The following is a 13,170-nucleotide window of genomic DNA, read 5'->3' as shown; positions in this document are numbered from 1 at the left end:
GGCTCGGGTTTAAAGATTTGAAATGCGGATATTTTATTTTTTTAATAAAGAAAAATATCGGACGCGAGGTGTGGAAACTCTGTGGTTAACGAATGCAGCAATACCGAAATACCGGGTGTTATAGGGGCAAACGCTTCTTTCAAAAATCCATATTAATCGTATAATACTTTTATATACCACCGAATATAGATTAAAAGCTTTGGTACGGTTATTTCTGGATGTGAAAAAGCTGAAATTTTCCATAAGGTCTCCACGTTACACGAATTATAATGCACCACCAACCGTTTTAACCTTTCGGGACCAATTTTGCATAACAAAATCGTACCATTGCCACAATATCGTTGAAATTCGTTTTAGGTACGTTGGATTTGACCAAAATTTGGTGGAGCTTTTGCAATAATATATCCATTAGTCGACCGATCCCATAATAATTTGCCAGGACATAGATTCGGCTATGGTGAATAAAGGTATCGACGCCCGGCCCGCCTCCTATATTAAATGTGTTTTTTTTGGTTAAAACGGAAAGGTCCATGCGCTATAACCGTTTAAAGTTATCCCATAGCATTTCTTTGTTTGTTTTTTTTTTTATGCCTGTATACGGTGTTTCTTTTTTCACAACAATATCCTTATACTATTAATGGGATTTCTTTTTTTTGCAGCATTTGCACTTTTTGCAACATTTGTTGGACAACGCGATAAAACCCCAACTGTTAACCTTAAAAGGCTTAATTAGCCCCTTTTGGTTTGGTTCCAGGATTTCAGGTTTAAACTGCTCAGGTCGGCTGCATACGCCAAATTAAACGTTAAACCTATCTATTTTGGTATAACTGGTTATAAGTCCTAATTTAGGCGGAAGGAGCTGCTTTGGTATTTTATAGTCCCCGTTATAAACAAATTGCTAAAAACTAACGAAAGTCTGCTCGTTTACGTTATCCTATTCGACCGAACGTTTAATTGCTTCTTTAAATTTTCTTTTTACCAATGCTTTTAAAACAGGAAACTGTTTTAAAATAAAATAGGAATGTATAATAAAATTTTGTTTTTTTGGGCCGATGATAAAACGGAATGGAGTAGATGTGGCGACATTGAATTGTTTTTACGATTAGTCTGGGTAAAAACCCTATATATTTAGTTGATTTACCTTTTTTTCGAAATACTTTCCATACCGCTCCAAAATCTTAAACCCTGGATGGACAAAAAAAGTTGCGTCAGATTTTGGAAAAAAGGCTTTAATGTTACTCAGTCGTGGAATGTGTACCTGCTTATTTAGTGATCGACACGTAGCAATTTTTATAACGTTTGTAATCGATAGTTTCCCGGGTGAAATCAAAAAGCCTGTTTTTAAGCATACCAATATATTATCACAAATTTATTTATAATTTCAAACGGTATTGCTATCAAATTATAGTAAAGTTAAAGTTAGCCGGAGTGTCGGTAAACCCATATTGTCCCTATTAAAAATACCCCGAGTTTATTGATACCTGATTTGTTTCCTTTTTTCTTGTGCCAAATTCAATTCCGAAGTACTAATTTGGTATACCTGATGTAGGGAACCGCATAAGGTTGGATTAAAAGTTTAATTAACTGTCAAAATTTATCAAAACATATATCGGTATTTGGTAGAACGCACTTTCAAATAATGGGTTAGCCAATCGCATTATTTGGATGGTTGAAAGTTTTTTTAATTTGTGTATTTAAGTTTAAAATATTCCGTATTTCCCCCCAATTGCGATTATAAAAACATATGGTCTTTTTTACGGCAAAAAAATCATATAAAATTATCGTTTTTGTTCTTTTTCCTTTTATTATATTTTAAAGCAGGACGCAATAATGGATTCTGCTTCCCTTTCGTTGGGCGTCCAGCTAATGCTGGAAGATTTGGACGCCCTAAAGTCCAAAATAAAGGGAAAGGGCCGGGAAAACAATGGGCTCCCTAATATTGCCATAGCTACGGAATTTTTCAGGAAAGAATTTACAACGTAAACAGTTTTTGCGTCCGATCGAACCATGTGCGAAAATATTGCTGAAACCGTGACCAAAAATGTTAATATTATTAGGTACCTCGACCCAAAACAGGTATAGCGGGATATTCAGTTCGACGACGAATTCGTCGATAAATTGAGGCTTTTTTACGTTACCGACCGAAAAAAGCCAAAGGAAGATAACCAAGACCAGGACCCCGAGCTCCCCGACGCGGAATCTTTTTTATAGGGCGTTCGCCGCGTTGTTAAGCGACGCCTAAGGAGGAATTATACCGGTTGCGGCGACGAGTTTGATTTTATTAATGTGGCGCGCTGTCCCTGCTCCCACGAATATTACCGAAAATGCCTAAATTCTCTTTTCCAAACTTTAACTTTTAACGAGTCGCTGTACCCCCCACGCTGTTACCAGCAGCGCATCCCTTTAAACAAAAATCGCATTTTTTTAACCCCGGACCTGGTAGGCCGGTTTAAGGCCAAAAAAATGGAGCTGGAAATATTTAGTAAGGTGTATTGTTACGACCCAAAATACTCCACGTTCGTGCCGCCACGGTTTGTTAATAAAGTCAAAAATACGGTTGTTTATGTTAAATGTAACAAAAGGATTTGCACGATATGCAAGGGGGCCGAGCATGCCGGGGATTGCCCCCAGGATTCCGGCGTCCAGCAGGTGCTGGAATTGGCGGTTTAGGAGGGTTGGCAGCGGTGTTACAACTGCTTCCGTATCGTCGAACTTGGAGTTGGCTGCTATTATATAAATAAACTATATCCATTTCCTTCGATATGATTTTTCTTCGCAAATTGATTAACCGATGCATTGTTACGCATAGCATATCGCTGCCGAGCACAATTTTGCTATTTTTGCGGTAAACGGTGGAAAATTTGCATTTGTTAACAATGGGACGAACGTCGCTTATATAATCGAGCCGCGAACGTTATCGCCAGAAACCCACAGGTCCGTCTTTTGGACCCTTTAGCGCGTTAGGAACGGATGCGAGGAACCGCTGCTTATTTTAAAGTGAACCATTAATGCCAATACATTAGCTGGGAATACCGATCGGGCAGGTATCGGTGCGAGGAATATCACGATTACCTCCCAAACTATATTTATAAGTGCGAAAAATGCCTTATTATGGTATACCACCGCTGCAAATACAATCGGTTGTAATGTTTACGGAAATGGATTAACGCATAAGCGGTTTAACACCAAACGACCGCTTTTCCTATTGGTCTTGGATAATAAACGCAATAATTGCAAATTTATAGGAACGGTTAGGGCTAGATTTGGCGGAAATATCTGCCTATAAAACGACGAAAACGGGATAAAAACACCTTTGGATTACCCCGTTATTATTTAATTATGTTAGTCGTGGGATCGCAGCTTTAGTATAAAAGGATGTAATACCTGTTATGGTTCGCCAAATGCACAAACTTTAACTGCATTTCCCAAATCGGCATTTTCCGGACGACTTGAATAACGAAAGCTTTGGCTTTTCCACCTGCAGTTGTACGAACATTGGTTCTGTCCCTGCGAACCTTGTTGGACCTAATTCCAAACCTTTTTTTTTAAGTTTAAAGCTAATTATACATTGTTTTCAGTTATGAGTTATACCATTGGAGTATGTTATTAAATTAATGTTTTATTTTAATATTTTATTTTGCATTTCAAATTATGTTTATAGTTTACCAATAATTAGCCTGCAGGACGAAACTTTCGGTCCCCGAACGAAACTGCAAGTTTATAAACTATATTATTAATTATTAGACGAAAGATTAAGTCGTTTGCACTTTTTATAAATTTTTCGGGTGTGATACCAATTTTGAGGGTCAAAAATCGCCTAATCGAAACTCTTTTACAAGCATAGTTTATCGCTTGCATTTAATCTTTTGGCTCGTTATAACCACATGTTTCGTAGAGAAAGCAACAATTTTTGCCAGCATCGTTTCGATATAATGGTCGGGTACTATCAACTTATATTTTAAACCTAGACCATAGCTTCGTTGCATTTAAAAGCGATGCAATTACCGATAAGCCGTCGATGTATTGAAAAAGTGGCTATTTATTGCATAATTATAAATTACTAGATTAACAGTTTTAAACCAAACCCGGCCGCATAATAACGAGGACAAAAAATATGCAAAATATGGCTCCATTATCGCGCATATATCCGAAGCTTTATTAAGATATTTTCCAGGCTATGCCTGAAAATGTGACCATTATATGGGAAAATAGTTTAGACGAGCGAGCTCGGCCCAGGAATTAATGGGTGATAAACGTTATAGGACGTTTTACGTGCCGTAACCGGCAATGCGTTAGCGGGGGTTGGTTTAGTAGGACAGTGGGCATATGGATTCGGCAATTCCGCGGCGGTTGCTATAACGTTATAATTTATAACCAGGAGTGTAAACTGTGTGGTTGGCTCGGTTGGTTAATTTTTGACCGAGGTTCCTATATAAAAAGGGTAATATACTGGTTTAAAAAGTGGGCGGGCGTGCCAGTGAAGCCACCTCTTTACTGAGAAAAAAGGGCCTTCCGTACAAATAAAAGCTTTGCGAGGGATGCAGGAGGGATTTGTGTTAGGTTGGCAGACGCCGTATTATAATTTAATATTAATTTTAGGAGTTTTTGCTAGTTTTAATTTGCTGGGGGGTTTTTGGAAGGAATATTTGGGGATAGAAACCAATTTGGTTAATACGTTATAAATAATTTTAATATTGGCGTTTGGGTGTGACGAATAGGTTGGAATGTAGATTTTTGGACGTTATATGTTCTGAACCTATCCGTAGAAAAGTTTAAAAATTGTCGTTTTGGACGAAATCGTAGGCCATAGGGCTTATATTTGCGAATTGTATGGTTGGTTTAGATTTATTCACTTAAAGAGTGGTGGTGCCAGGTGCTTAGTTGTGCGATAACAAATTTTACACCCCTTTGCATTTTCGAATGTTTAGTTATTTTACCAAATCCAGGAGTGGGTTAATTATCCTGCAGGAGTTAATAGCCGCGCTGCTTTTAAGTTGTAACAGCGCCAGCAAGGAAGGATTTAAAGGGGCCTTTTTTCACTAATTTTACTAATTAATGCTGCCAGGAAATTTTAATTTCAATTTTAATTTATGGAGGAGGCCCTTTGTTATGGTATTACGTTATCGATGGGGCGGCAAAACGCGGGTTTTTATGTCGCATTATAATAAATAGTGGAGGAAATCTATGGAATTTTCAACTTTTATATTTAATTGTGGATCGTGGTACCACGCTAATCCCATTTAAAATGGCTTGGTTATATATAGGGTTATATTGGTAAACCACCAAACCGTATAGCAGTTTTGTGAAAGTGCAGGCTTTTTTGGCAAAAACCCACCACCGCCGTCATATATACCAAATTTGACGTTACGAGCGGAATGGAAACGGAGGGGCAAAAAATATAAACCATGCACAAAATTTTGAATAATTGACCAAACCCAGACATAAATCGGGCAATTTTGGTTTATAGCAGTATCGCAATATTAAAAAGGGCAAAAACAATAAACTGGGGGAGGGGGAATTACGATTATGGGGATAAAAGGAACGAGGACGGTTGGGATAAATAAAATGGTATTAAATATTTCCAATAAGCGAAAATTGGGGGTTTGTAGACGGCGAAGTAAAGGCGGGAAACCATAGATTAAACATGTTCATTTCGATGAATGTCGGACGCAGAGGAGCAATTTTCTAGACATTGTGTGTTTTTAAGCGCAATTATCAAATGGCGGGTTTAGGAGTCGATTTTGTGATTTTATGCATGTACCGCCATGCATTTGCCGCATATAATAACCGTGTTTAAATAGAAAACGCAATAATAACGCGGCGCGAGCAAGCCATTATCGAAATAATTCCTTTGCATCCAGCGTCAATTATTTAACCTTTGGATACAGTACCAAAAGGCCCCAAACCGTCCAGAGGCTCGATTTAAACCCAATATTCAATTTCAATATGTTGTAACAGTTATAATATAGTTGTCCAAATTCGAGAGCTTAGTTGGTTACGTGAGGTCGATGCATACGTAACGAAACCCAACAACCTCGGTAACCTAGGTAACTATGACGGTCCCATTCCAAAATCCAAAGCTACAGCAAGCGATTTTTCCGCTACAAGGGGATCCTCTGTTTTGCAAAGCAATCCCGTCAATTGCGACACATTATCACCCATTTAAATATGGATATAATTGTTAACACAAATCGAAGTAATCGCTACGTTCGATCGTGGCTCGATTTAATTAATTAAAGCGATATATTAATTTAGGACCCAGAGACAGCCAAGTTTGCACCCGAGTAATTTAACCCTAAAATGTGGCCGAATCGCCTTAATTTGAGCAAAAATGATATGATTTGTTTATTTGGACCCATTAATTGGTTGTTGCAATAACCCGAACCATTTAGAATAAACCATTATCGGTTTTGTCGTTCCACCGCATTTAAACATTCCGACGCATTAATCGCCATATTTTCAACTTATGCAACGATATTATTTGTAACCGAACCGTTTCAAATTTGCTTGTGGTGTCGCGTGAGTTTATGGATCGACGTTACCGCACCTTAAGAATCGAAGGAGCAATTTAGGTATGACGAATTTAATAAATATAATGCCCATAAAATTATTATGTTTTTAACACCGCCTTCCACGTTTCCATCGAAACGAAGGCGGCTTATAACTTCCGACGATTTTAAATTAATTATTTTTCGCACGGCCAATTTAATCGACAGCGATATCACAGCCGAAGCGATTAACGACCCGACACCACGAGCACAAAAAGGTGGTATCCCGTTATACCATATTTTGCCTTCGTCGCTTGCCTTTCGCCCAAATGCAAATTAGTCCCAAAGCTCGGGTTCGATAGTTTCCGGTTCCAGTTAATCTGGTTCCGGTCTAACCCCTAGGCGACGCTTTGTAAGCCCGGTTAAAAAGACGAACGATTTACGGAAGTTAGCTATACCCATAACACTTATTCCGTTTATAGTACCAAAAAAACAATTCCCCCCTAATATGCTCACTATTTATAAGCGTATCGAGGATATTATGCATTATAGAAACTTATTTACGCCGGCGGAGGTCCAATTAGCCATTAACGATATTATATAAACCGCCGGAAAAAGAGAATGGCCCGTTGGTTGGTTTAAACAGCAAACCGATATTGGTGGCGCGGTTGCGGAACGGGAATTGGAAAAAATTTTTGAAATCCAAACCCTAGCAGCAAAATGCTCGAGCGAAAAGGTATTTGAAATTATATAGAACCTGGAAGTTTACGGTCCGTTGTTCAAATTGGTAATAACCGCAATCCGTGGTGTTTTTCGCCATTTGATTATAACAGCAAAAATTAAGTCTAAATAGCTTCCAATTACCCGCATTTCGCCAGGACCTTTAATTTTAACGTTAAAATCCGGGTCGATCAGGTGTTTTGGCAATATTGTCGGGGGAAAGATGGTAGATTTTGCCCTAACTTTGGATACTGCTTCGACTCCTTTGGCAGTAATTAAAAAGCGTATTTATACTAGCGACCTTTTAGCAGATTTATTTATTAACCAAACCATATATAACCCGTTAATTTTGCGGCCGATTGGTGTAAACGTTAAGACTAAGGTTTCTGCTGCGGGAGCCGAATAAGGCCGTATTTAATTTGTTTTATGGACAATCGTATGGTATAAGAGAGTCCAGGCCTGGGTGGATAGCTGCGCTGATAATATCCGTTTTCCTGATACCATACCAGTTATTTTGGTTACGGAGCATGCATGGAATTTGGCGTTCGTTTGCAATAGGGGTGGCGAGGTATTTGAACTAGTATATAAAATCTCGATTGGGAGCATTTCGAATTTGCGTGATTTATACAAACTTTTGGCTGTATTGCGCATTTTGGGTTATTGGATAGATATTGATTTTAAATAATGGTTCGAACGGTTGTTCCGAGTATGAAGATAGGCGCGCCGGTTTGTCCAGACAGTGGTTCCGAGAAGTTTAAGTTTGCAGCCACAGCTAACCCCAAATTCGTTTTTTGATCGATCTGTTATATATTTTAATAATTTTGGAATAAGAAAAACTTTTGTAAAAGGAAACGCGGACGCCCACGAGGTAAAAATCTGCTTTACCCACCATTTTTCCTGCCGATGGATTCGGGTTGCATGGGCCTCCTTGTTTGTCCGGATTTGTTTCTGCCTGGCTTGTAAACGTAGTTTTTCCTGCGTACAAAGCCTTTAGAACTTTCATGTTAAATTTAAAGTCCTTTTGTCCAAATAGTAGTAGTAATAGTAGTAGTAGTATTATTATTTAACGCCGGGCTCGGCCCGGCTTATTAGCCGGCTGTTAGTAACCTCCCAAGGGGTATTTCGGCGCGCGTTCTATCTTCTTTATTTACATAGGGGACGGCAAAGGGGGCAGAGGCGGATCGTACCTGACCGGGTTCGGGCCCGGTCCTGCTTAGGGGGTTAGTTTACTGACGCGACCCCGTGCCTAAAATGTACGGAGGGTTTGTTTAACGGGCTAGTACCGTAAAATATAGGTAAAAAGGTAATAAATTTATTCCTCGTCCGAATTTAAATCGTTTACGATCGGTGTTTTTAGGCGTTAAATGCGTTCGTGGCGCGCGGGGCGCTGGCGGGCCGTTTTAGGGCGGGCGTTAAAATAATTAATGGTTATCGAAAACGTTTTAAAGTTTTTCGGTTATTCGAAATTTATTTGGAAGAATTTACGGCGTTGGGCGCGGTTTGGCGGCCCGACCGGCCGGTCGTTATTAAATTACGGCCAGTTTTTCCACACCGCCCGCGAATAGCGGCAATATACCGGGTATTTAAAAAAGGTCCGTTTCCAGCACCAAATATATAAAATGTTTATATCCTAATAATTAAAACGGTCGTAATAAATTTTAAAATCGTTATAGTTGGTTTTTATGGCCAAATAATGGCTTAATAGGGGTTTTAACAAACACAATTCCTCGGGCTCCTTTTTCGGTGTATATTGGAATTTCCATTCCTTATATGCGGGGGACCGTTTACAAAGTTTTTTACATTACCAATCCTTTTCGATATTCGAAAAAATGGTTTTAAAAACCGTACCGGTACCGTTATATATGGTTTATTAAATTTTCGGGTTTAGGTCCGGCGGTTAAACGGAACCGCTTTTAATTAACGCGTTAACCCGGTCGTTTGCCGGAATTCCTTAATATTTAAAATATTAACGGACCCGAATTTCGGTATTTTATTTTCGGAATAAATCGATAAAATTATGGAATTTTAAAAAGGTTTATTGGGACGAACGCGGCGCGTCGTTTTCAAAACCCCAAATAACCGAAGTATTATTTATATAAATCCAAATCCGGGCGCCTGGTTTAATTTTAATTAACGTTTATAGTTTTTTTAAAGCGTTAATCGTTTCGGCGTCGAAAACGTGGTTTTCCGGCGTAATAAATACGGAATTTGCGGCAAATTCCAAACCCGCCCTAAAAACGGTCCATCCGTACCTTATTTGGACGTAATTATTTTCGTATTTTTCCGAATAATCCGTAAATACCACGATATTTTTAATTAATATTATATCCAACCATTTTATAAAACGGCGAACCGTTTCCTTTTTTGGGATTCCTCCGGTGGGGTTAATGCGAAAATCCGGGGTATTGCGAGGTGCGCGCAATTTTAATTTCCGGAACCGCGGGAGGAATTGTATAACCGTTTGCAAAATCGTGGCCAATTGGCCTGGGTTACGGGTAGGCGAAATTTTACGCAAACGGTTAATAAAAAGTTACTTTTTATCCACAAATTTTAATCGGACGCCGTATTTTAAACGGGTATGGGCCAGCGCGATACGGGCCGAAGGTAATCCTACGTCCTTAAAAATAATGGACGAAAAAATGGTTTTATACGCCGGGAAAATAGCCCGTACCGCTAAAACCAGCGGTTTATTTAATATTTTAAGGAATTTTTTTTGTTTATGCGCTGGGTTATATTATACCTCGGTTACGTAAATGGCCGAGGAATTTACGTATACCACCGCTATTTTGCGAAATATAGCCGCAAGCGGTCCGTATTTTATTACCCCAAAATTTTTAAAGTAAATAGCGACCGCCATTGCTTTAATAGCTTTTTCGGCCACGTAACGGCGCCCGTTTAACCGCCGGTTAAATTAAAAACCAAACCAACGCATACCCGGGTACCGTTCGGCCCCGGAAACGTTTTATCCGCGTCGGCCGCCCGGTAATTGGGCCGGGGTAACCGTTTTACCATTAATCCGGATTTCCGGGTTGCGATTATATTTTTTTTTAATAATATAAATTATTTTTGTTTTTTCCGCTGCAAAATAGATTTTTTTTTCCGCCGCAATTTCGTGTATATTCCGGAATTTATTTTCCAACCAATGTACGTTTTCCTCCAATAACGGTAACGATTTTTATATAAATACGTCGTTTGCGTATATTAACCGCCATTTCGTACCGTTTTTAACGAAGTACGCCAAATATAATATATATAGGATCGGGGAAAAGGGAAACCTTTACGGGGTGCCGCACCTAAGCCGCTTAAAGCCCGTGGTTATATTTTCCAACCGGATTCGGGCCTGGCGGCCGTTTCAAAAATTAATTACGAATTTAAAAAGCATTTTATTAAACCCGAAATTCCGCATTTTCCGTATTAATCGCCTATGGAAAAGGGCGTCGAAGGCGCCTTGGACGTCGTATATAATAAAAATAATTTCCTCCCCGCGAGTTAAAACCTATTCGATATTATAAGCGAAAATATAAACCAAATCCGTCGCCGATCGTTTGGGTAAAATACCGCCGTGGGTACAATTAAGGAACCTGTTATTATATATAGCCCAAATTATCCGACGTGTAACGAACCTTTCGAAGCCTTTTCCGATATAAAAAAAAAGGGTTATAAACCGCTAAAATCGAACGTTATTCCGGTTTTTTTTCCCCGTTTTCGGTAGCATCGCGATTTCGGCCTTTTTTTAAAACGTTGGGAAATGCCCGAATTCCAGGCAACGTTGGTAAAACCTGCGCACCGGTTCGGCCAACGAAACCTATCCGGCTTTTAATAACCGGACGGTTATTCCGTCGATACCCGGGAACGTATTCGTAACCCCAATATGAAAACGTTCCGCCTTTTCCGCATTAATTTGGGTGTTTTAAGGGATTTTTATTTTATCCGGCGACCAGGCCTCCAAAAGGTTTTTGTATAGGTTATTTTCCGCCGAAAATCGGTTAAATACCTCCCGTTGCAATATTTCCGTTTTTATTAAGGGCTCGTTTATTTGCTCGCCGTTAATAATTAACGGCGGGGACCGGAGGCGTGGTCCGGTTCCTAATTAACCTATTATATTCCACAAATCCTTATCGTCGCGCAATTAATTAATCCGGTACCTCCAATATTCCCGTTTCGCGGCCCGCACCCTTTTCGTATAAACTTTTTCCTCGGTAAAGGCGTTTACCCTATTTATAACGCTCCGTTTAACCCGTTAAAATTCGGTCCAAAGGTTTTCGGTCCACTAAGGAGCCGAATTGCCCTTTTTTCCCGCCGGCGTACCCACGACCCACGTTATTTACTTTTATAAAATTGTAAATTCAGCTACTTACGCGTCCAATACGTAACCATCGGCCGCGGATCCCGGGTCCGGTATATTTTACATATTAAAAACAAATAGTTCCGCGAATTTTGGTAACCGGTCGTCCTTAACCGAAACGTTTACCGCTTCCGGGCGCGGGGCGCCGCGCGTCCGCAACGCGGTATAAAAAAATTTGTGGTCGGAACCTGTGTAAGAATTGCTATTAATTACAATTATTATACTAAGGAAATTGGAAAAAATTGTGAGGAGGTTACGAGATAAAATAAGCTTAATCTTGAACGCGGGGAAAAGTGGATCACGTATAAGGCTGATGGAACGTTGAAATGGCAGATAACCGTCTGCTAGCGGGTAATAGAGATGATATATTGTTGTTGCACAATCGATTCGTTGAATCGTTGAATCGATGAAGGTTATAAAGGTGATAAATCTAAGGCTAAGTTATAAATTACGTGTTCGAATCCGTAGGTGCAAATCTTCAATCCGGATATCCGGAATGCGGGGTCACGTCACATGATTTGGCCTTATTCATGTGACTGACCTGCCGACCTATTGAGCCTAACGGCCTATTGTGCTTATGCATGCACAGAAAATCCGCGACCACAACGGGATTCGAACCCACGCACTTTAACGTATATATAATATAGATTATGGTACGTGCATTATACCACTAAGCTAGATTAAATATAACGTATTTGTTTTATTGTTGAAACTATGAACAAAGACGTAATATATAAAGCTTTGTGTGTATAAACGCGTATACGTTTTATTTATTATTTATTTATTTATTCGATGCAGGGTGACTAATAAAATTAGCCCGTGCTAGCCGTTATAAAATAATGCAGGGTAGCTAATATAATTAGCCCTGCGCTAGCCATGTTCACATACCCCCGTAATTTATTTATTATATAAAATAATAAACAAATTAGCGAGTGGATACGTTTTATTTATTTATTTATCGTTATTTTCTGCACCGTTATTAACATTTGCATAGGATAATAGATCCTTATGCAAAGGTCCGGGTACTGATTTCGTTAAAAAATCAGCTATATTTAATTTAGTTGGTATATATTTCAACTCAACTAAATTATTATTTATAGCTTCGCGGCTAAAATGATATATTATATCGATATGTTTAGATCTTTTATGAAATTCCGGGTTCTCCGCGAGCTTTATGGTAGACGTATTATCCACTAAAATTAAAGGGGTTTTAATGTTAAAACCCAACTTTAAATTATTATTTATATAATTTAGCATATTATTTAAATATATGGCTTTTTTAACGGCGTCCCGTAAAGCCATATACTCAGCTTCAGTCGACGATAAAGCTACCGTTTTATGAAGTTAAGAAGTCCAACTTATTATATTGTTATCGTTATTTATGTTATAACTGTTGGACAGGCTAAATATATATCCAGTAGTGGAACGTCTTTGATTTAGGTCGTTAGCCCAATCAGAGTCTGTATATCCCTTAATAAATAATATATTATCGTTATTTTGGCTTTTATCCTGCAGGTTTATATTATTTATATTATTTATATTATTTATTAACTTTTCGTTAACGTTATTTTTATTGGATCCGTTATTGTTAACGTTATGTTGGGATATATTATTAAC

General features: G+C 38.8%; 1 protein-coding gene across 1 annotated transcript; it reads right to left on the bottom strand.

The window, feature by feature from the left end:
- Positions 1–264: 264 nt before the first annotated feature.
- Positions 265–532, bottom strand: PpBr36_02281 (uncharacterized protein; the record flags this gene model as incomplete). The annotated part of the gene is made up of 2 exons (XM_029889463.1): positions 265–291; positions 326–532. The coding sequence occupies 2 exons, from the start codon at positions 530–532 to the stop codon at positions 265–267; spliced, it is 234 nt and encodes a 77-aa protein (XP_029753024.1).
- Between the last annotated feature and the right edge of the window lie 12,638 nt (positions 533–13,170).

This window comes from Pyricularia pennisetigena, chromosome 3, assembly GCF_004337985.1.
Source record: "Pyricularia pennisetigena strain Br36 chromosome 3, whole genome shotgun sequence".
NCBI lineage: Eukaryota > Fungi > Ascomycota > Sordariomycetes > Magnaporthales > Pyriculariaceae > Pyricularia > Pyricularia pennisetigena.
This window is presented reverse-complemented; position numbering and strand designations above follow the sequence as displayed.